General features: G+C 42.1%; 1 protein-coding gene across 1 annotated transcript in view; it reads left to right on the plus strand.

Moving 5' to 3' along the window:
* The first annotated feature begins 5605 nt into the window (after positions 1 to 5605).
* The window catches only part of LOC117746271 (sickle tail protein homolog), a 96404-nt gene continuing 76199 nt past the window's right edge, over positions 5606 to 25810 (plus strand). The window contains exon 1 of the mRNA XM_034555309.1: positions 5606 to 5867. Coding sequence (XP_034411200.1) covers positions 5606 to 5867 — 262 coding nt within the window. The remainder of the gene's footprint in view (positions 5868 to 25810) is intronic.

The raw sequence follows: 25810 nt of genomic DNA on the forward strand, positions 1-25810 counted from the left end.
TAGATAATAAACAGGATAGGACCAAGGACAGATCCCTGGGGAACACCGGAGGAGAGGAGGGAGGGATGTGATGTGAATGATTTTAACTGAATGAACTGAGTACGGCCAGAGAGATATGAGTGAAACCATGAAAGGGGTGTATCTGAAATTCCAATGGAGGCTAGACGGTCGAGGAGGATGGTGTGGGAGATGGTGTCGAAGGCGGCGCTCAGATCGAGGAGGATGAGGATTGATAGTAGTCCAGAGTCAGCTGCCATGAGGAGGTCATTTGAGATCTTGATGAGGGCGGTTTCTGTGCTGTGACGGGGGCGAAAACCGGACTGAAACTGTTCATAGAGATTGTTGTTTGAGAGGTGAGCCTGAATCTGAGATGCCACTGTTTTTTCTAAGATTTTAGAGAGAAATGGTAGGTTGGAAATGGGACGGAGGTTATTGAAAATGTTGGGGTCTAAACCAGGTTTCTTGAGTATTGGAGTAACAGCAGCGGATTTGAGAGGTGATGGGACAGAACCAGAGGTGAGGGAGGAATGGATGATGGCCGTTATCAGGGGTAGCAGAGAGGGGAGGGAGGCTATAACCAGGGAGGATGGGAGGGGGTCGAGTTGGCAGGTGGATGGCTTGGAAGTCTGGATGAGTTTTGATAAAACGATGGCAGAGGGGAGTTGGAAGCAGGAGAGAGGTACAGAGACGGGGGGGGGGAACAAAAGTAGAAGGACAGCTGGACGTATGAGGGGTCAGTTGCTGATGGATGGTAGTTATTTTAGTGTTAAAAAATGACATTAGGGAGTTACAGTTTTCCGTGGAGTAGAAGTGAGGGGGAAGGGAATCTGGGGGGCGGAATGAATTGTTGACCACAGAGAAAAGGGTCCTGGTGTTCCCAGCACCAGCAGTGATTTTGTCAGTAAATAATTGTGATTTGGCTGAGGAGAGGGCATCTTTGTAGAGGAGGATGTGGGCATGGTGCATCTGTTTATGGATCGTGAGTCCGGTTTTGGTGAAAAGCCTCTCCAACTGACGACCCTTGGCTTTCAACTGGCGTAGCTGAGGGGAGAACCAGGGGGCAGAGTGGGGGAATGAGACAGTCCTGGTTTTGAGGGGAGCAAGTGAGTTCAGCAGAGTACGGAGACTATCATTGTAAGGATTAACCAGATGATCCAGGGTGTGTGGGGGGGTGATGATGGGGAAACTGTCAATGCCTGTTGTGAGGTCAGCCAGATTAATGTTTGTGATGTTGCGGAAGGATATGACACGTAACTGTTTGTATTTGGATAATGTTAAACTTAAATTAAATAAAATGAGCATGTGGTCTGAGATAGGGAGATCGACAGCAGAGCAGTTGAGGAGAGTGACACCAGAGCAAATGACCAAGTCCAAAATGTGACCTTTAGAGTGGGTGGGGAAGTGAATATATTGAAGGAGACCAAAACTGTCCAAGCAAAAAGTGAAGTCCTTAGTGAGTGGATGATTAGTGTTGTCCATGTGAATATTCAGATCGCCCAACAGAATGATGTTGGGAGACAGTGAGCAGATGTGTGTGAGAAGTGTGGTGAATTCATTGATGAAGTCCTTGTTTGGTTTGGGTGGGCGGTAAATGTTGAGTAAAACGGTTGGAGTAGGACCATTCAGCTGTAGAGCCACAGATTCGAATGTCTGGGATACTGGCAAAGATAATGACGAGACCTTCCAAGTCTCGCGGTGAAGTATCGCGAGACCTCCTCCTCTTCCGATGAGACGGGGGTGTGCGGTGTAAACAAACCCAGGTGGAACAGACTCGTTCAGATGAGAGAAGTCGTCAGGGGTTTGCCACGTCTCAGTCAGGCAGAGAAAGTCCAACTTGTGGTCGAGGAGGAGGTCTTGTAGTAGCTGTCCCTTGCCTGAGAGGGAACGGATGTTAAATAGTCCAAACTTGACGTCGGAGTGTTGGTTGGTGAAGCTAACGTTAGCCGACCTGGCTAGGCTGGCTAACTTGGTGTGGTCCACCTTCCTGTGGGTTGGTTTTTTCTGACGGCGGGTGGAGGACCAGATGGAGTTGATGGCAGTGGAGTCATCGATGCGGTGGTATCGCCCCGATCCGCGGTGAATGTACCTCCGGCGGTGGCGAGCGATGTCCGGGAAGTTGTATAATACAGGCGGAGGAGCAGAACGGAGGAATCTAAATTGGAGGAGCTCCGCGCTCAGGTAGTGGATCAGGGGTGATACTGGGAGTATTAGGAGGGACAGGACAGTCCACAGGAGCACAACGCTCACAGCAAGCTTGTAGCTCCACATGATCCACGGCCACGGGCAGATGTTCGCCGAGCAGCGTAGCTGTCAGCGTTCGGGTAGGCAGGACAACAAACTCGCTTTAAGCACAGTTCCTATTAAACTAAACAGGATGACAGTAAGTAGGTGGTCTGCTGCAAACTGTGCAGAAAATCGTCGAAAAAACTTTAAAACAATAAAACAACCGGAGAGCAGCGGAGCAGCGGCAGCTAGATGCGCCAGCGTTCACTCACACCAGGAGACAATCAGCAATCAGTCACACCAGGAGATGTAAACAAAAACACTCCTTAAAAACTGGAGGCACTATGAATGATTATCAAAACCAACATCACTCCTTACGGAGGAAACAAAAGAACACGATGACTTGGTATTCAAGGCTTAGTGACTATGGCAGGGCTAGAGTGAACGCACGGACACAAGGGCAGAATCGAACACACTGGCACAGGACAAGGGAAGACGCCGACTATAAGTACCCATGAGGGAAGTGGAGAAACAGGTGGGCACAGTCAGGAATCAGGGAATACAATCAGACAGGTGACACATGAGCAAGGGTAAGTGACCTGAAACGAGAGGAGAGTTACTGTTTCAAAATAAAACAGGAAATGACAAGACTAAAAGAACAAACAAAATAAAACAAACCCAACAACTTCACCGCGGTGCGACAGTTTCTATCAAGTTTGGTCCTTAAAACTGATAAAGTTATTGTAGGAGATTTTAATATTTATGTAGATGTTGAATCATGCTTAGTTTGGAGAGAGTCTTAAAACATATAAGAAGGCCCTCCGTAATGCCAGAGCAGCGTATTACTCATCAGTAAAATTTGTGGGGCGACTATGGGTCAGTGGTTATCATGCCCGTCTTTCAATCAAGAGGTTGGCAGTTCAATCCCCGCCCTAGTCGATGTGTCCTTGAGCAAGACACTTAACCCTGCATTGCTCCCCGTAGCTGTGTATAATGTAAAGTGTCTTTGAGTCTAGAAAAGCACTATATAAATTAAATGGATTATTATTATTATTATTATTAATAGAGAAAAATAGGAACAACCCCAGGTTTCTCTTTAGCTCTGTAGCCAGGCTGACAGATAGTCACAGCTCTGTGGAGCCGTGTATTCCTATAGACCTCAGTAGTAATGTCTTCATGAATTTCTTTAATGAAAAGATTTTAACTATTAGAGGCAAGATTGATGATCTCTTGCCCTCAACCACTGCCGACCTGTCATCAAGAGAGGAGTGGCCTTGGAAACGGCTCTATGCCCTGGTATCTATTTGGATGGCTTTTCTCCCATCAACCTTGACCAATTGTCCTCAACGGTTTCTACTTCTAAACTGTCTACCTGTCTCTTGGACCCCATCCCAACGAGGCTGCTTAAAGACGTGTTGCCTTTAATTGGCACCTCTCTGTTGGATATTATTAATGTCTCTTTGCTAACAGGCAATGTATCACATTCGGTTAGTATGGAAAGAAAGTCTTCAAACAGATAAGAAGGCCCTCTGTAATGGCGGAGCAGCCTAATACTCATCAATAATAGAGAAAAAGAAGAACAACTCCAGGTTTCTATTCAGGTTTCTACTAGATATTATCAATGTGTCTTTACTAACAGGCTATGTACCACATTCCTTCAAAGTAGCTTTAATTAAACCTCTCCTGAAGAAGCCCACTCCTAATCCAGAGGTGTTGGCTAACTACAGACCAATCTCTAACCTTCCCTTCCTCTCTCAGATCCTTGAGAAAGTAGTCGCAAATCAGTTGTGCGACTTTCTACATCATCATAGTTTATTTGAGGAGTTTCAGTCAGGATATAGAAAACACCACAGCACAGAGACAGCACAGGTGAAAATTACAAATGACCTTCTACTCAGATAAAAGGACTCATCTCTGTACTTAATCATGGCGTTCCACAAGGTTCTGTGCTTGGACCACTTTTATTTACCTTATATTTGGTTCCTTTGGGCAACATTATCAGGAAACACTCCATAAACCTTCATTGTTATGCAGATGATACTCAATTATATCTATCGATCAAACCAGAGGAGACCAACCAGCCCGCTAAAATTAAAGACATAAAAACATGGATGACCTGCAACTTCCTGATGTTAAACTCAGACAAAACTGAAGTTATTTTACTCGGCCCTGAACACCTCAGAGATCAATTATCTGGTGATGCGGTTGCTGTAGATAGCATTGCTCTGGCATCCAACACCACTGTAAAGAATCTCGGCGTTATCTTTGACCGAGACTTGTCCTTTAACTCCAACGAGAAGCAAATCTCAAGGTCTGCACTTTTTCATTTACGTAACATTTAAAAAATCAGGCACATCAAAAAGATGCAGAAAAACTGGTTCACGCATTTGTTACTTTGAGACTAGATTACTGCAATTCGTTATTATCAGGCTGCTCTAATAAGTCTCTTAATTCCCTCCAGTTAATCGAGAATGCTGCAGCTCTTGTACTCACAAAAACTAAGAAAAGAGATCACATTACTCCTGTGTGAGCTGCTCTGCACTGGCTACCTGTAAAATCAAGAATCACATTTAAAATCATTCTCCTCAACTACAAAGCCTGTTTTAGGATACACTGAGCACCTATCTCCTACTTCTCTTTTTGCTTATGGATGAATTTACATCTCTCCATTGCACCTTACTAACTCTGCTTCCTCCCCGGACTCATTGTGACTTCACGTCTCATAGGGTCCATTGGACCTGGAGGTGTCTGATGCCTGGTGAGCCGGCCTCCCGCGTTGGCCCTGCTGATGCCCCGCCCCCTCCTCTCTACCTCCTTCTGTTTCATGGACAGGAGTTCCATTCATACATTGTCATATTCATGTAATGTGTTTATGTAACTTTGTAAATGCTGTTCATTCTGTACACATGACATCTATTGCTTCTGTCCATCCGGGGAGAGGGATCCTCCTCTGTTGCTCTCCTCAAGGTTTTGCTCTCCTAAAGTGTTCTTCCCTTTTTTCCCCCTGAAAGTTTTTCCTGATCCAATGTGAGGTCATGGCACAGGGATGTTGTATGTGAACAGATTGTAAAGCCCTCTGAGGCAAATTTGTGATTTGGGGCATTTCAAAATAAACTGAATTGAATTGAATGTTCCAAAAACCAAAAGAAAAAAGACATTTGGGTGACAAAACCTGGCAGACGGATAATACAGCCCTCTTTACATGAGAGGAAGAAAAGAGAGACAGAAGAGAAGCAGAGGGACAGAAAGGAGAGCAGTAGGAGGAGAAAGATCAAGGAGAAGCACACAGCAGAAAAGGAAGAAGAAAAGAGGGACTTGCGAACGAGGGACCCAAACAAACCCTGGAGTATCTAACCTGGCATTGCTCAGCCCAGCAGGGAAGATGTCCAAGTCCTCCTCACGTCTGGGTCGACCTGGATCAGCGGGTTCTAAGAGCCTCAGCTTGAGAAAGGAGCCCCAGGGTAATCGCTCATGCATGCTCCGGATTGGAGAGAGACTGATGAGGGCAGGCAGTGAGGGGAACCTGGTCCAGAGACCTATACCAGCCCAGAGCCAGAGCCAGGCTTCCTCAACTGGATTAGGGCAAGAATCTCCAGCCCTGGAGGACAAACTTGCTGAGCATATAGGAAATAACTCCAGCAAAGGTAAGTTTCCTCTCTCCAGTTCTTTAGATAAACAGGAAATCTCACATAATGCTGTATGTTAGATTATCCTAAGCAGTGCACCATAATGTCACTGAACATCATACAGTAAGGAAGGACTTTTGTGGCTTTTACTGTACTCTATATTCATATGTTCTATCTGATCTGTTGTAAGTGACATAGTGCATGTTTAATATCTGTATTCCTTCTGAACGCTTCAGAGCTTCCTATAGTGTTTGAGTGACTTTTTAGTTCACAAGAAGAAGACCTGTCCCTAAAAGTGTTGGGTCATATAAAGAAAACCAAGTTATTCTATATCTATATCTGTAAGACAATACTGTCAGTAACATACACATTTGTAAAGCTACTATTTAAATGAGCTCACCAGAGATACTATTGGATTGTATTTAGGTGTGGGCTACCTGCCAGTGATAGTGGATTTAAAAGCCAATTGCCACCGATTTATTGCCACTTATAGTTATTTTTGCAAAGTGGGATATATTGTTGCTGTGAGAAATTGTGATATCTGACTTGGAATTCAAACAGAGAGGCTGACGTGAATGGTTAACCCACTGGGTTGCTCATAGCTGCACTGGGGCGTCTGTGGCTCAGAGGTAGAGCGGGTCTACTAATCGGAAGATCAGCCGTTTCTTGCAGATTCTGATGAGCAGGTGGCACCATGACTGTGTGTGAATGGTGAATGTTAATTTGTAGGATAAAGCCCTTAGAGTGATTGGTAGACTAGAAAGTATTTTTCTTCATTTTTCATTTATTCACCATGAACATATATGATATGAACCCTGCGTGATTATATTTACACATTTTTTATTCATGCTTTCTGTCTCATAGTATTTTTATTCAGGCATATTTTTGACATACAAATACTTAAATTAGTCTACCTTAAACTGCAGTTAGAAAAGCAGGGAGGGATGTATTGTGTGACCTCAATGTCTAAAGTGCTGCTGCTGCCAGGCTGGATTAGTTGCTGTCATGCTGGCAGAGTTCATGCATGAACTGTGATCTATCTCCGTGTCAGTGTGTCCGTCCAGCAGTGGAATCTTTCTTGCCATTCAGTGCTACTTTCACTTTCTCTGGTCAATTCAGAACCTTTGATATGTGCGTTTACATGAAGCCCCATCACATTACCGGAATGTATATAGGCTTCATACAATATGACGTACATGTGCTCACATGTAGAGTCTGACTGTGACTGTCGTGTATACTGTATGACAATGGACAAGTAAAATAAATGTCATCTCAGGATAATTTTGTCACAGTGCCTCCATTACAGAGTCTGTATTACACAGAGCACTAGGTTTATGAGGTTAGAAGTTTGAAATACTTCCTGCTCAGTACAGAGTCGTCACAACTCCAAAACTTTGATTGACATGCTACCCTAACTTCTCTAAAGAAGATATTGGAGGAGATAGTGAGGAAGTAGTGTCTTAAAACCACCTCTGACCAAAAGTACATAGTTCACAAAGAGTAGAGCTTCAGGAAGAAGTTACAGGTTACCAAACCGTAAGTTGAACGGGTCAAATGTTTCTTAGTTCCACTATCAATCAAACTGAACATTAAAAGATATAGGATGTTTGTGCGTATATGTGTATGTCTGTTATTAACGTTATGGCTTGCAGGACATCATGCAATACTCTCGGGTGTGTGCTGTGGTCTGTGAATTACTGAATGTTAATGTTAAAGTGCTATGTTGTTTATGTGTAGAGGCTGTGTGCTGATCCATTACCTGCGTTCTCTTGAATGCATAAAGAAGAGATTGAAGGCTTATCTTCACAATTATCTATTAACCCAATTTATGGGATCCTTAAAGTGTAACTCCAACTCCATTTGAAAAATGCTTACAAGTGGGCAAGGATCTGAGAGGGGGGAGGGGAAGTGCTATTCTATCTATTCTATTTTTAGATACATTTCATGACATAGATAAGTCCAAACCGGTCAACTCTATGTCAGCATTGCCATGCAAGGTTCAGGGCGGAGGAGCCGTTTTCTTCCCATGAAATGTTTTAATTTTCAAAAGCCGACATACATACAATGTGCAAAAAAATGTATTGAAAACATGTATTTATGGTGTATAAAAACACATAATCACATAAAGTACTAAATGTACAGAGCTTTGTTAATACAATATCTGGTGGTCTGCACAACGTACCCACATTGTTTCTTCTCATATGCTCTAACAAAAGGAACCCTGTGAGATATACAGTACAGCTCAAGCTTTACCTCGTTGGTGTAAGAAGATAATCCTGCTCTCCTGGATGCAGTCAGCTAATATAGCTTTTTACAGACACGTGCCTCCATGAGTCAGAAGAGCCTACAGCAATGTGTGTGTGTGTGTGTGTTTGCACAAATAGACAATTATTATATTTTTGAAGACATTTCTGTAACACGTTATAATGAGGCTACATGTCTAAGTCATATGTTGATGCATTACAATACATACAAATTACAATGAATTCATGTTTGAAATAATGCAGCACATATCATGAGGGTCAATGCAGAGTGACTATTTTAGATGATGGTGACATGCTGAATTCAGAGTAAGTACATAAACACTACAACTGTGCACCCTTAAATAAGGTCATGGTGTGATATAAATAAACTAATGATTATTTATTTGATTTATTAAATGTTACATTTTGAGCTGTTTCAGTAGAATAGTTCTTTTTCTAACCATTATTTATTCACAAACACAAAGATTTAGGACAACTGCTTAATTTTTTACTGAAGAATTGATTTGTATAGTATTTTTCCTGCATCGGGATAAGTCTTAAATTACCAGTTCATTATATATGTGTAAAATCAAATTGTATTGTGTGTAAAACCAGAGTATGCCAGCTTACCATGGGAGCATGTTGCACACACATCTGTTCCCTCTCTTTATTCATTAACTGAATCAACAGTTATTTAAAAAAACAAAACTTCAACTTAGGTAAGGTAAGTATGTTTATTGTCATTGTAAACACATACAACAAAATTAAGTTGGCGACTCATTACAGCAGTAACAGGTAAAAACATGTATAAAAACATTAAGACACGACATCCTAATTCAAAACAAGTAATTTAAAAATAAATAAGACATAAAACAGGCATCAATGGCTTAAAAGTGAAAAAGTGTTGTGTTATTGGCTATTTTTGTGCCCCCGCAGCACTGTCCGGTGTGAGCTGGGTGGGGTGGTGGGTGATGGAGGAAACCGCTCTAGGAAAAAAGCTGTTCCTCAGCCTGTTAGTCCGGGTTTTAATAGTCCTGAATCTTCTTCCTGATGGCAGTGGAACAAACAGAGTGCCCCAGGTGTGTAATGTATTTGTAGATGTTTCTGGCTTTCTTCTGGAGGCGGCCCGCATACACGGTGTCCAGGTCAGGGAAGGTAACTCCCACAATCCTCTATGCGGTTCTAACCACCCGGGCCAGGTCCCGCCTGTTCTCTGCTGTGCAGCTGGAGTACTACACAGTAAAGCACTGGCAGATGATGCTTTCTATCATATTTCTGTAGAAGTTAACCAGAAGTTCAGGGGGCAGGCCAGCTTGTTTTAGCTTCCTCAGGAAGAAGACCCTCTGCTGGGCTTTCTTCACCAGGTGCGATGTGTTCAGGGCCCAAGTGAGGTCCCAGGAATGTGATGCTGTCCACACTCTCCACCTCCTCCCCACTTATGAGTGGAGAGGGTGTGGTCTTCCTGGATCTCCTGAAGTCCACTATGACTTCCTTGGTCTTGGTGATGTTAAGGACCAGGTTGTTGTCCGAGCACCACTCAGCCAGATGTCGGACCTCCCGTCTGTAGTGTTTCTCATCATTGTTGGAGATGAGTCCCACCACAGTGGTGTCGTAACTTAATTTTCGTCCTGACATAGATACATGTAAATACAGAAAATTTGACCTCTGCATTTAGCCAGGAGGAAGAGCTAGGGACGAAATAATGGGGTACAAGCAACAACTATATATTCAGGCCAATAATGATATTTAAACCTCCCCTGTGTATTTGAATAGATGTCCAAGAGGAGTCATACAAAATAACCTCATACAGGTTAACATCACTACTGCAACAGTGCAATAAAACAGGATAATTAAATGTGGACTCCTAAATATTAGATCTCTGTCGTCTAAAGCTGTATTAGTAAATGATTTAATATCAGACAATCACATTGATTTATTGTGTCTTACTGAAACCTGGCTGAGCCATGAAGAATATGTCAGCCTAAATGAATCAACTCCTCCAAGTCATATTAATACTCACATTCCTCGAGGCACCGGCCGAGGAGGTGGAGTAGCAGCCATCTTTGACTCAAGCCTATTAATGAATCCTAAACCTAAACTAAACTACAACTCATTTGAAAGCCTTGTTCTTAGTCTTTCACATCCAACCTGTAAAACATTACAGCCAATTCTATTTGTTATACTGTACCGGCCACCAGGTCCATATTCTGAATTTATATCTGAATTTTCAGAGTTTTTATCAAGTTTAGTCCTTAAAACTGATAAGGTTATTATTGTAGGAGATTTTAATATTCATGTGGATATTGATAATGATTGCCTTAGTGCTGCAATTATCTCATTGTTGCACTCGATAGGCTTCTGTCAGAGTACAGAAACCCACTCACTGCTTTGGCCACACACTCGACCTTGTTCTTGCATATGGCATTGACATTGAGCATTTGAAGGTCTTCCCACAGAACCCTCTTCTGTCAGACCATTACCTCATAACCTTTGAGTTTATACTCCCGGAGTATACACCGTTAGTCAAAAGTTTCTACACCTGATGTCTAACTGACAGTGCTGTAGCTACATTTAAAGAAGCGATTCCTTCTGCATTTGATTTAATACCACGTCTCAATGTGACGGAGGACTCCTGTGCTAACTTTAGTCCGTCCCAGATTGATCATATTGTCGATAGTGCTACAGGCTCACTGAGAATGACACTAGACTCGATAGCCCCACTGCAGAAAAAGACAGTGAGGCAAAGGAGGTTTGCTCCCTGGTATAACCCTCAGACCCAAAAACTAAAGCAAACTTCAAGAAAGCTTGAAAGTATATGGCGTTCCACCAATCTGGAAGAATCACGCTTAGTTTGGCTAGATAGCCTTAAAACATAAAAAAAGGCTCTCCGTAATGCCAGAGCAGCCTATTAGTCATCAGTAATAGAGAAAAATAAGAACAACCCCAGGGTTCTCTTTAGCACTGTAGCCAGGCTGACAGAGAGTCACAGCTCTGTGGAGCCGTGTATTCCAATAGACCTCAGTAGTAATGTCTTCATGAATTTCTTTAATGAAAATATTTTAACTATTAGAGGCAAGATTGATGATCTCTTGCCCTCAACCACTGCCGACCTGTCATCAAGAGAGGAGTGGCCTTGGAAACGGCTGTATGCCCTGGTGTATATTTGGATGGCTTTTCTCCCATTAACCTAGACCAATTGTCCTCAACGGTTTCTATTTCTAAACCGTCTACCTATCTCTTGGACCCCATCCCAACGAGGCTGCTTAAAGACGTGTTGCCTTTAATTGGCACCTCTCTGTTGGATATTGTTAATGTGTCTTTGCTAACAGGCCATGTACCACATTCCTTCAAAGTAGCTGTAATTAAACCTCTCCTGAAAAAGCCCACTCTTAATCCAGAGGTGTTGGCTAACTACAGACCGACCTCTAACCTTCCCTTCCTCTCTAAGATCCTTGAGAAAGTAGTCGCAAATCAGTTGTGTGACTTTCTACATCAGAATAGTTTATTTGAGGAGTTTCAGTCAGGATTTAGAAAACACCACAGCACAGAGACAGCACTGGTGAAAATTACAAATGACCTCCTAATTGCATCAGATAAAGGACTCATCTCGTATGTGTAAGGTATTATTAGACCTTAGTGCTGCGTTCGACACCATTGATCATGACATCCTATTACGGAGACTGGATAAGTCGATTGGCATTTTAGGTACCACACTAAGTTGGTTTAAATCCTATTTATCAGATCGATCTCAATTTGTATTTGTAAACAATGAATCATCATCCTCCTGTCTCCCATCACCTCCACTGTATCCAGCGACACCCCAGCACACTGCTGGCCTTCTTTACTTTTTGTTCAGTCTCTTCCTGTCAGCTGTTGAGATGCTGCTGCTCCAGCAGACCACTCCATAGAAGATGGCTGATGCTACCACAGAGTCAAAGAAGTGCTCCCTGCACTCCTGAAGACCTCAGTCTCCTCAGCATAAATAGTCTGCTGTGTACCTTTTTATAGAGTGCATGAGTGTGGTCAGACCAGTCCAGTTTATTGTTGTGAACACCCAGGTATTTATAATATTTTACAATCTCAATGCATTCACTGGATTGGTTCCGGAGGAGAGCGTTTACCCTGGAGGAAGTCCACCACCAGCTCTTTGGTTTTACCAGAGTTGATCTGGCAGCGGTTCCGCTGGCACCATCCTATGAAGTGGTTCAGTTCTCTGTATTCCCTGTTGTCATCGGCGGAAATGAGGCAGAGAACTTTTGTGTTTGAAGTCCCAGGTTTATATGGTAAAGAGGAATGGTGCCAGAACGGTTACTTGTGGGGTCCCTGTGCTGCCACCAGGTCTGACTCACCCCCGTCTCCACACATACTGTATACGGTTGGTGAGGGGGTCCACCCCTGTCTGCTCCAGCTTGACGTCCCTCAATAGCAAAGGCTGGATGGTGTTGAAGGAACTGGAGAAGTCTACAAACATGACTCTCACAGTGCTTCCAGCCTTTTCCAGGTGAGCAACACAGTGGGTCCAGAGATGAGCTCACCAGGGGGCGGAGATGTACAAGGACCAACCTCTACACAGACTTCATTAGGTGGGATGTTAAAGTCCGGCCTGAAGCTGTTGAAGTCCTTGGGCTGCGAGGTCTGGTACCACGCAAGATGTCTTCCATAATTGTGGTACTTTACGCAGCCTCAAGCTCAAGTTGAAGACATGCTCCACTATCCTGCACAGCTGATCTGCGCTGATGATGTCTGTTGCGTCTCAAATAAGTCGAGGGATTCTTGTCCCTTTGAAGAAAGACCGATCACAAAATAGCCGAATTCGAATAAAACTTTAATAACAAAAATTATTTGAAGGATATAACAAATTCAAAAATCATCTATGTTCCGTGAAACAGAGCTTGTCCTTAAGCAATCCGACAGACCACAACTGCGCCGAGAGAACTGCTATTTTCTGTAACTCCCCGAGTTATAAAGCACTTTTGCAGCCTGCCTTATTTCGATACATCAGTATTGGGTGTTGTGTATTGTCTTCATCTGCTCCATATCGTTATAGCACAGGTTGAAATGTTAAAGGGATTAAAGTGTTTTATGGTCTTTGGGAGCTCAGCATGATTATGCAGCCTGACAGCAGCAGAAAGGAAGGACTTGCGGTACCTCTCCTGAAGGAGCTGTGCAGAGCTGCCAGAGTATCCTGCATGGGGTGGGAGGTGTTGTCCCTCAGGGATGATAGCTTAGCCATCATCCTCCTGTCTCCTACCACCTCCACCATATCCAGTTGACACCCCAGCACAGTCTCTTCCTGTCAGCTGTTGAGATGCTGCTGCTCCAGCAGACCACTCCCTAGAAGATGGCTGAGTCAAAGAAGGTCTTTAAGAGTGCAGGGAGCACTCCTCGAGACCATGTCTCCTCAGCAGATACAGTCCGCTCTGTCCCTTTTTGTAAAGTGCATGAGTGTGATCGGTCCAGTCCAGTTTATTGGTAAAGTGAACACAGGTGAGACATCTCACAATCTCAATGTCCATTCCCTGGATGTTCACTGGTTCCGGAGGAGAACGTTTACCCCGGCGGAAATCCATCAACTGCTCTTTGGTTTTACCAGAGTTGATCTGGAGGTGGTTCCGCTGGCACCATCCTATGAAGTCCTGGTTCAGTTCTGTGTATTCCCTGTCGTCATCGGCGGAAATGAGGCAGATGATTGCAGAGTCGTCAGAGAACTTTTGTATGAAGAGGAATGGTGCCAGAACAGTTCCTTGTGGGGCTCCGGTGCTGCAGGACACCAGGTCTGACTCACACCCGTCTCCACACATGCTATAGGCTTATAGGCTGCTGGGGGATGTTTTAGGATACACTGAGCACCTATCTCATCTTCTCTCTCTCCTTATGGATGAATTTACATCTCTCCATTGCACCTTATTAACTCTGCTTCCTCCCCGGAGTCGTTGTGACTTCACGTCTCATAGGGTCCATTGGACCTGGAGGTGTCTGATGCCTGGTGAGCCGGCCTCCCGCGTTGGCCCTGCTGATGCCCCGCCCCCCCTCCTCTCTACCTCCTTCTGTTTCATGGATTGGAGTTCCATTCATACATTGTCATATTCATGTAATGTGTTTATGTAACTTTGTAAATGCTGTTCATTCTGTACACATGACATCTATTGCTTCTGTCCATCCGGGGAGAGGGATCCTCCTCTGTTGCTCTCCTGAAGGTTTCTTCCCTTTTTTTTCCCTGTCAAAGGTTATTTTTGGGGAGTTTTTCCTGATTCGATGTGAGGTCCTGGGACAGGGATGTCGTATGTGTACAGATTGTAAAGCCCTCTGAGGCAAATTTGTAATTTGTGATATTGGGCTATACAAAATAAACTGAATTGAATTGAATTGAATACTGTGGACGGTTGGTGAGGGGCTCCACCCCCCCCGTCTGTAATGCCAGATTCGGCCCAGATTGGGCCGCCATCAACGTGCCAGAGCCTGTTTCAGTGCTGGTTGCCGTTAAACCCGGCTGCCATGTGTCAGCCAGAATAGGCCCGTTTCTGTAATATCTACATCTGGGCCAGATATGGCAAAAATGAACTGGGCCAAAGTTGGCTCACATTTGGCCGCGTCTAGCCGGAACACAGCCGAGTCAGCCGACACTCAGCCACAACACGGCCGAGTCCTCTGGCTACCTGGGTACAGTTGGGTCACAAGTGACAAATCAACTACATTCACTATTGTAGGTCCCGGAGCTTTAGCTGGTAGGGATGGAGGAGGCAGATGGTTAGTTCAGAGCAGAAGCCTTCAACAGGGGGCTCGCAACCGGAGGTACTGCAAGGGGCTGTGACATTTTTGGTTAAGACAATTAAAAAAAAAAAATCCAGATCTTTTTCCACAAATTTAAATGTCTTTCAATATACATTAACATGAATCAAACATATTGTAGCGGATGGATAAATCGAGGCAGAAGATGTTATCTTTCAGTTAGAAATGCACACATTCAGCGACACAGGAGCTATCTGGAGCTGGGCACCAGTTTACTTAGTGTGAGACAAGCCTGGACATGTCCCTTTAGGCCTGCTGCACATAAAGAAGAGCACCCCCATAAAAATCTCAATCTGAATAGCTTGTATGCAGGATTATCATGACAGACAATGTTGATATTGGCATTGGTATCAGTTAACAAGGTATATTTATAAATGGCAGTGGCACCCTACTTCCTGCACCTTGCACATATTTAAAATAAAAACATTAATATATATTAAGAAATGTGTATATATGGCACTAGACCCAGTTTAATATAAAACACTTTTTTATATTTATTTTCATAACTTATTTTATTGCAATTAAATCACAGCAAAATGGTGTATTTTGGGTTCATACAGATATAGTAAACCATCCAACAGTGAATACAACTAGCTGTATTCTATGATGTTATGAACCCAGACACAACAGGGTGTAGTTTCCTGGGACTTCCACAACATGTACAAAGCCGAAATAGTCGTTATTTCTACCATGTTTGATGGCAGAAATATATGGCTAAGTTGAGAAATTATGCATATCTCTGCCTAATTCTCCCATATATTTTAGTTGAAATCTGGTGCCTTGTACGGTAAGAATATATAAATATATCAAATGATTTTTTGTTCAATTCAATTGTTTAAGCCCAAAATCACAAATTTTCCTCAGAAGGATTTTACCATCTGTACACTACATCCTCTGTCCCGGGACCCCTTACATCAGGACAAGAAAAAAAGGGAGAAAAAAGGAAGACACTTTTGGGAGAGCAACAGAGGAGGATCCCTCCATCAGGATGGACAGACGTGCCATAGTGTCAGGGTCTTGGGTTTTTATTTAATATGTTTCTTGTTGTATTTAGAAGGTCCCTGCCTCTTTTGTGTCTTGAGTTTGCTTTTGTATGTTTTCCCGCCTTCATGATTGTCTGCCCTGCCCCTGATTGAATCCTCCTGTGTCCACTCACCTGCACATCTCCAGTGTATTTAAACCCTGTGTGTCTCCTGTTTCAGTGTTAGTTTGTCTGCTGAAATGAATTGTATGGTCCCTGTTTTGCCCTTTGTCCTGCCCTGCACTACTTCCCTGGATATATCCCATATGCCCTTTTTTCCTAATTCACTGGATCCTGTTTTGTGTTTTGCCTGTTCTGTTTTTCCTTGGATTATTATAAATGTCCTAAAGGAAGCATATATATGGTGAATAAAATTGGTCCACGCACAGAACCTTGTGGAATTCTGTGACTAACATTGGTGGTCATTGAGGTTTCATACTACAGTTTACATCTCACAAACTGAGATCGCTCTGATAAATTAGACTTAAACCAGCAGTGAGATTCAGCTCACTGCAGTGCAATGGACAATTGTTAAGGTCATTTTTAGTGCTTTTACTTTAGTTTTTCCCCCAAATAATCTTTTTCAGAAACTATAGGCAATGTTAACTGGAAACTTGTTCGCTTGTGTTGCCTATACAAATGGATACCATAGCTATGACATTGCTTAGTAAAAATAGAATTATGTCAAATTAACCCACATTGAAAAAAGTATTTATCCATTCAGGACATTAAACGGGCAATGAGTTCATCTTGCACTATCCCATATTACAATAAAATAATAAGTGTGCAGGTAGTTTATAGCCCAAACATCTTTGGGGTCAAACACTCGCAATACACTGCAGTTCTAGAGTTCCCCTCTAGCACCAACCCCCTCCATTTTAGCTGCCTGAGGATGGAGATCATTGCTATGAGTGTACATCCATTAGAATGACAGCCCAATTCAGTGATGAAGGCCAAAAAGGTTTCTTGCCAAGTCATATACTATCTGTGTTCCAGTCAGCCTGTACTCCTGTCTTCTGGGAAAAAGAGACCTCATTATTTTCATCCAGCGCATGCCACTGTTGGGCAGTGAGGGGGAGGGTGGGAGGACATGAAAGTAATGACAACTTGTCAGTGTTGTAGCAATGACTTATTTGCTGATAGAAGTCGATGTAAAGGTTACTTAAAAGATAGTCACATAACTGAAAATTGTAATAGTTTCCTTCCAACCTTTGACTCCTCGGAGATCAATGTGTTACTTCCTTTTGTAGTTATTTATACATACATTTAAATTCTCTGAAGACAAAATCCAAAACAAGTTTGTGCACCCTATCATCAAACATCCTCAAAAGCAAAAGTTTTTATTCCTGTTCTGAATAACCACACTCGAAAACAGTCTTAGAGAGGAGGGTTTGTTCAAAGGGAGTTGTGGATAGATTGCAGTAACCAGCAAACCCATCAGAATTAAACATGTTGCACAACTCTCCAGTACACTACGCTTTATTCACCAAATGTTTTCGATTATCTTGCCTTCATCAGGGTGGTGCCTGATGCCGTTTCCACAAAACAAGTCATTCTGTCATTTAAGATAAATGACCAAGTATACAAAACTTACTCGAGTAACATTTACGAATAACCTTAACTAATGACAAAGTCCAACTATGTTTGAACGCAACACATCCATCGATGAACTATACTTCCACAAATCCTATTCATGAAGAACAAATATAATCCAATCGAATCTACAGAAATGGCTTCAAATCAAATTCCCCATTTACCCTCTTTGGATTAAAGTGCTCCGTTTAGAAATCCAGAATCCCTCCCTCTTGAGGAGCAATTTCTCCAAATTGTTCCCTTTCTTTGGCAAACTTTGGAATTAAGAACAACATTATTAATTCCCATATCATGGTCAATTTTTCCCAAAAATGTGCTGTGATTTTATGCTGTACACAACATGAGCATGCGAACAGTTAATGTGAAAGTAGTTGGTTTCCTGGCTCCTCAGCCCTCTACTAACACCTCACTGTGGCTGCTCCTGACTATTCCAGTACTCCCTGACATATTTATCAAATGGCCATCTTGTTTTGTAGACTCAGATTTGATTAACAAAATGATAACAATAAGGGTCAATGTCAAGCTCTCTGACAAACACATTGCATTCCCGGTGACTACTTCAATATAGAATTCAACTTCCATTTCACCAGTAAATTGTTTTAAATATGAAGCTGTGCGGTAGGAAATGTTTGGTTTGCTTAGTAGTTACTGAATACAGCATTTTTCTTGCTACAGACTACAGTTTGTAATTCTAAAAATTAATAAATATTGCAATACTTTCATCAGTGTGATTAATCACAATTATGTTCCCTCATTTCGGCAATAGTGACTAAACAGACACTTATTTAAAAAAAGTATTATTAGAGAGATTACTTCATCCTTGTATGGCGTTGAGTTCTAATGGTGTGACTGTGTGAAGATAATTTTGTCCCCACAACATGAGGAACACAAGTTCACAGACACATACAGTATGTGTGTTAGATTTCCCCTGGTTGGTGCTTACAGTTTTTCTGTCCTGTCATACATTCCTGAGCTGGGAGTTGGAGTCCATCAGAATTGGCCTGTCTTGTCCCTGTGGATTACAGCCTCTGCTGATTAGTTACATTCCCTCTCGTATCATCACATTCTGCCCTTTGACAATGAAGTGAAGCTAATCTCTCCGTGCTCGCTACTTCAAACGCTGGAGGGAAGAGGAAGGCAGAAAGGGGAGAGAAAAAGGCAAACAGTTGGATGGCCAATAAATTGTACCATGTGCTTTTACAAACTTGTCATGCAGAACCCAATGGGATTAGGAGGAAAAAGAAAAACTGACCTGCTTTCAGTGGGTCCAACACAACCTTGAATATGATAGTATTGCAAAAAGGCCAAATTCAATAAACGGTCACAGAATGTATTTTAAATTAGCAAAAATAATTTGAAATTGAACATTAACATTGTTCTCTCTGCCGAAAGAGAAAGAAAATAATTATTTACCACGTGTTGGAAAAGGCACAAAAAAATGTGGCATGTGATTGGATTGGATCTGTCCATTAAACCCCTGTTTCGTTCTTTGCTTGACTGATGTTATTGCAGGCTAACCTTCTCATGAGGCACGATTGTTGTATTAAACCAACAGGGGCCTATCCATCCCGACGAGGCTGCTTAAAGACGTTTTGCCTTTAATTGGCACCTCTCTGTTGTATATTGTCAATGTGTATTTGCTAACAGGCCATGTACCACATTCCTTCAAAGTAGCTGTAATTAAACCTCTACTAAAGAAACCCACTTTTAATCCAGAGGTGTTGGCTAACTACAGACTGATCTCTAACCTTCCCTTCCTCTCTAGTTGCAAATCAGCTGTGTGACTTTCTGCATCATAATAGTTTATTTGAGGAGTTTAAGTCAGGATTTAGAAAACACCACAGCACAGAGACAGCACTGGTGAAAATTACAAATTACCTCCTAATTGCATCAGATAAAGGACTCATCTCGTATGTGTAAGGTATTATTAGACCTTAGTGCTGCGTTCGACACCATTGACCTTGACATCCTATTACAGAGACTGGATCTGTTGATTGGTAATGCAGGTACCGCACTAAGTTGGAGACATAAAAACATGGATGACCTGCAACTTCCTGATGTTAAACTCAGACAAAACTGAAGTTATTTTACTCGGCCCTGAACACCTCAGAGATCAATTATCTGTTGATGTGGTTTCTGTAGATGGCATTGCCCTGGCAGCCAACACCAACATAAAGAATCTCAACGTTATCTTTGATTGGGACTTGTCCTTTAATTCCCACGTGAAGCAAATCTCAAGGACTGCATTTTTTCATCTACATAACATTTAAAAAATCAGGCACATCTTTAGCTCTCCAGTTGATCCAGAATGATGCAGCTTGTGGACTCTCAGAACACATTACTCCTGTATTAGCTGTTCTGCACTGGCTCCCTGTAAAATCAAGAATCACATTTAAAATTCTTCTCCTCGCCTACAAAGCCTTGATTGGTGATGGACAATCATATCTTAAGGAACTTGTAGTACCATATTGCCCCACTAGAGAGCTGTGCTCACTAAATGCGGGGCTACTTGTGGTTCCTAGAGTCCTAAAAAGTAGGATGGGAGCCAGAGCCTTCAGTTATCAAGCTCTTTTTAGGAACCAGCTTCCACTTTCAGTATGGGGGGCCAACACAGTCACCACATTTAAGAGTAGACCTAAGACTTTCCTCTTTAATAGCGCTTATAGTTAGTGCTGAATCAGGTTTGCCCTGGTCCATCCCTTAGATATGCTGCTATAGGCTTATACATTTTAGAATACACTGAGCTCCTCTCCCCTCACTCTCCAGGCCTCATTGGTCCGGCCTCTTTTGCAATGCCTCCTGCCTGTTGGGCCGGCCTCCTACCTCCTGCCATAGCCCTGCTGATGCCCCCCCTCTCCTCTCTTCCTTCCTTTTCATGGATTGTGGAGTTTTGGATCGTGGTCCATGCCTACTAATTATCGTTGTGTGTGTACAGATTGTAAAGCCCTCTGAGGTAAATTTGTAATATCTGATTTTAGGCTATACAAAATAAACTGAATTGAATTGAAAACTACCTGTGTCGGCTCAATCACATCTGAAGCTGCCGGGAGCAGGACACTGATTGAGCCAGATTTCTGCTAAAAAACACCCCTATTTCTATTAGCATATGGCACCACTTTACTGTCGTTAAACTACAGACCTAAAAAATAAATGTAGTACTTTAAAAAATATTAACAGATGATTGTTTACCAATATTCATTGCTAAATTATTACATAGTAAATTTCCCATCTGATTTGCTGCTCAACTCAGAAGAAACAGAGGACTGAATACTTTCCTCAGAGGTTTGAAATAGTCAGTGATTCTAAGAAGAACTGCAGGCTACATGTGTGATGTTCAGCAAGCAGAAATGATATTTCTCATGGCTGTCTTGTTTCTGTCCAGCAGTCGCTGCCAGGCTCTGTGTCCTTGTCCACACACACACACACACACACACACACACACACGAGGCAATAACAGCATTTTCACATGGAAACCAGTAGTAGCACACCCCAGCCGTTCTCCTTTCCTCTTTTTTCATGTTTTATTTCAAGCTCTTTTTCATAATCAATCAATGCAAATATCAGTGATATAAAGATGTTGCCATGGTCTTGCTACATATTGGCTCATAAAGCCCATGTGTCTCCCATAAAAAGGGAGACCCACTGTCAAGTTTGTTTTTAACCATGTGCAGTTTCCCCACTTGACAGATTGATCCATCTACCTGCAGATTTTAACTGGAGTCCACTCAAACTACTTTTTCCTTTTATTTTGGTAGGTTCAGCCTATCAAGCAATTTTAGTCATTACGTTCATTCAAGCAAGCTCCATTTCAGCAAGCTCCATTTATTCAAGGTGAAAAACCTTTAAATAGAAATACAGACAAAACCCACATTTCAATATACAAGCAAAAGCACTCCTTTCCATTTAAGAGATCAAGCACCAGTGCCATTCTGTCTAAACATATTCTATATTCACCACATACTGTTAAATCCCAGCTGTGCTCCACCATCATGTGAATAGAAAACACTAGAAACAGTCACCGGACAATCAACGATAGAGAAACCGATACCTGTACAACAATGATATTTATCAACCACCAATGGACTATCGCCACACGTGAATCCAGGCTACGGATCCTCGTGACGTAGCTAACGCTCGCACTAACCAAGCTGGTGGTGGCAGTGATCTTCAACACACAGTACATCAGTTCTTATTAAATTTGCCACTCTTACCGGCTACTTCTCCCATAGAGGCATTCTTTGTCCCTACAGGCTATGGGAGTATCAGTCAGTGATATCCAGCTCTGTTCAGTTTGAGAGTAGATTGACTCCTAATCACGCAGATCACAACCACCTGAGGGAATGTGTTTGTGACTATGGATTGCTTGTTGTTCTTTGCCACAGCTGGAGGATCCACCAAGAGCATTTAAGCTACACACTGACACGTGGGTGAATATGAGGCAACATAGAATGGGCCCAATGACTACAATCCAGTTATATAAGAATAGTATACCATGTAAGTGAGCAATGGACTGTACTTTTATTGGTGGAATGGAATTGTGCAGGAAAAAGGTGAAACAGATAAGGGTTCAGGTCAGTGGCAGCTGGTAGAATATGTTTTTGGTAGGGCCATCCAATCAATTTTAGCAAACATCCCCGTATGATTCAATGCAAAAAATAAATAAAAAATCAAACACGCATTTCTACTTTGTAGTTAAATATTTAACATTTATTCCAACACTGACATAATAAGAACATCTCATTCATATAATTCAGTATATATATATATATATATATATATGTCATATATAATATAATATAATATAAATCACATATATAAAATAGAACATGTTTATATATTAAGATGCCCCTATGAACCTTGTTAAGTGTGCCTGTTTTTATCCACCTCCTCATGGGTTTCTTCACCTCAATCCTGTGTCCGTGGTCTAGCTGGTAGTGACGTTCACTTTGCCCAATATGGCTGCTTGAGGAGCTATCCATGTGTGTCCTGGTGTTCTCATGTTTTCTTAATTCTTCCAACAAGTGCTTCATGTCCCTTACTCCCGTAACTGTCCATGCTGGATCTGTCCCCGTTGATTTTACCGGGCGGGTCTTCTTGGTCGGGTCTGCTCGCGCTCTCGCTGGCCGTCATGTAAAAAAAAAAAGGCGCCTGATGAGATCGCGCCTGACTTTGGCCAAAAGCTTAACCTATTTTAGGACGTGGATTGGCTAAATTGTGTATCACTCATTTATATCTTTAATCAGTAATTGGCTAAACTGCTTCTTAGACCCGTCTCTTTTGGGCCAGAGCGATTCGGCCCCAGCACAGCTGAGACATGCAGACAGGAAGAGAGGAAGTGTAGGAAAAGCATATATTTTGCGCAGATATCGTATTTTAAAAATACTACTGGGTATATTCCATATCTCCAAAACACGAATATTGACAATTTGTATAATTTAAAAATATAATTAATATAATAATTATTTTTTTAAGTGCCACTAAAGTGCTACTATGGCGCTACCTTCCCTATTCAAGGTATAGTCGAAAAAGATGTGTTTGTAGTTTGCAACGGAAGATGTAGAGACTTTCTGCTGTCCTGATGTCAATGGGGAGCTCATTCCACCATTGAGGAGCCAGGACAGCAAACAGTCGTGACTTTATTGAGTGTTTAGCTCGTAGTGACGGAGCTACATGCCGATTGGCAGAAGCCGAGCGTGTCCATGCAGCTCACCATAGAGGACAGAGGGGGGAGGCAGCAGAGGTGTTTGGCAGTAGTGGTTTATAGAGGAGACAGATGAGAGCTATGAACTTGTGGTTGGGGAAGCAGTTTATATTTTTGGATGGTATGGTGGACTGTTCACAGAATGTAATATATGCAGTTATGCACATTCCAGTCCATCGACTGGAATGTGCATAACTGCACACTGGATGCACTGGATGCATACAGTGCTACAGGCAGTAGCGCTGTATGCATCCATGCATTAGCATAAAGTAGGTCCAGAGTTGTATTGTTCCTTGTGGGGCAGTTAACATACTGGTGAAAAGTTGGAGGTGCTCTATCCAGTGTGGTGTGGTTAAAGTCTCCAGTAAATGTAAAAAAATTCACCAGGCTGCTGAATCTGCAGTTTCGACACAGTGGAGTGGATGGAGGAACGTACACAGCGACAACAATGGCGGAGAAGAACTCCCTCGGTAAATAGTACAACCACACAGCTAGAAGTTCATTATTCGGGCTACAGAAACTTTCTTTCACACAAACATGGCCGGGATTGCACCACTTCTTGTTCCCATATATTGCAATCCCAACACCTTTCTTCTTACCGCTCCGTACAACGTCTCTGTCTGTGGCTCACCGTTACAAGGAGGGGAAATGTAACAAAAGTAAGGATCCATTGTCTGAACTTTAACTTTGTTAAAAAGCCATTTTCCATCCAATCACTGAGTGACCATGTCCTCATTACAGACAGCACAGCCCTAAGACAACTTCAAATGTCAGGGTGAGAGAGAGATATTTTTCGGTCTTTCAGTTTAGGTTTTTCCATGTTTTTTAGTTCAAGGAACAATTTATGAAATAGTTTCAGTATTGATGGAGATCGCTGCAGACAATTGTGCGGTGTCAATGTAACGTTACACATACTATGTCAGTGCTTGATTGTGCCACGGACAGGATCAGATTGTTATCACAAGAATCAAACAATATTATAGAAATAACCATACAGAGAAACAAAACCTTTTCTTTTACTTTTCGCTTCATCTGGTCCCTCAATAATGTTGTCAGACACTTATCGTAACAACCTGAGCACTTTTAGTGAACGTACATTGACAGAGTAATTACTTAGAGCGATTACTTTGCAGCCAATTCTGAGGCAGGAGATATCTTGATTTTTCGGTCCTAGTATAGGTCAGGCTCCAGAATACTGGAAAATACATGCCTCATAAATCAACTGGATAGCATAACACAGACTTTCTGTTATAAACTTACAAACCAATCTCTAGCAGTCATATACAGATGTTCTTATTTAGTTGAATGTCATGTTACTGAAACTGTAAAAAAACAAAAAATAGCTCATCTTGTTTTATATGCAGCTATTCTATTCAAAGAATATGCCATCATTTCCGAAAACAAAGTTTGAATTCACGATCACCCAATTTAGATATTGTCACGGATCGAAGACCAGGGACCCAAGCACAATGGACAAAACAGAGTAAGCAAATAATAATCCTTTACTGGAGTAACGGCAAGAACAGAACAGACAGAAACAGGGACACAGACTATGGAACGCTGGAGAACTTGGTCTCAAAACACAAGACCATCTGGCAGAGGACAAGTGCAAGTGAGGGAACCTAAGTAGTGAGTGACTAACGAGGGAATGGGCTGCAGGTGAGATGGGCGTGAGAACCAGGTGAAGGGAATGAAGGATGATCAGCTGTGAATGACCGGGTCTGAAATGACAAGAGAGTTAATAGACAAACAGATCTAATGAAAACAACTATTAACAGAAAGAAGGTGTGGAGCTGAACTGTTACAGATATGCATGAATGCCAGAAGGAAGATCAAATAGTACAAATATCCTTCCTTCTCTCCTATGGATGAGATTGTGAACTTTTGTGACAATCATTAAATAAGTACAAAAATATAAAAAAGCACAGGGATGTCAATTTACGTTTTCTCTGGTATATTTATCACATAGGTCTTTCTGTATAACTATTGAAAACATTTGTCCATTGAACTGATTTACTAGTTTTAGTGGTATTTCTAGTTCATAGCTGCACCCAGCTTCATTCAGCTGTTGCTAAAAAAGGAGATTAGGAAGCTCATCAACTAATCCAAACTAACAATAGTAAACTAAAATAAAACAGCCATGGAGCTAGAGAATAATTATTTTACTTATGCTTATCTTCAAATAAAAGCAGTTGGCATCTAGTCTGAGTTTAAATTCATAACTAAAGAAAGAGACATGGATAGTCACTTTTGTAGGGTTTCTGCACCACTGATGTGTCACCTCTGCTGTGAATGTATTTCATAGATGTGGATGTGTGCGTGTTTGAGCCTCCAGGTAAAACCATGTAAAATGCCATATAGCTCTGTAAACAGCATCAGTCACAGCAGTGACCTGAAGTTAGGGCTCGATCGTTGGCATTTAGACTGAACTCATTAGTTTGTCCATTTTAGGCTCTACAGCACCATCAGCCATTTCTGTTGATTTGTGAGACAGTGGTATGAAGGTTGTCTGTGTAGTTAAAATGGAATACAGTGCTTATAACTAAAAAAAACAATGTGGTGGAAATAAACCATTTTAATTTCCGTTAGAGAAACAAACGTGATGTGAAAACTT

This window comes from Cyclopterus lumpus, chromosome 17 (assembly GCF_009769545.1).
Source record: "Cyclopterus lumpus isolate fCycLum1 chromosome 17, fCycLum1.pri, whole genome shotgun sequence".
Classification (NCBI taxonomy): domain Eukaryota; kingdom Metazoa; phylum Chordata; class Actinopteri; order Perciformes; family Cyclopteridae; genus Cyclopterus; species Cyclopterus lumpus.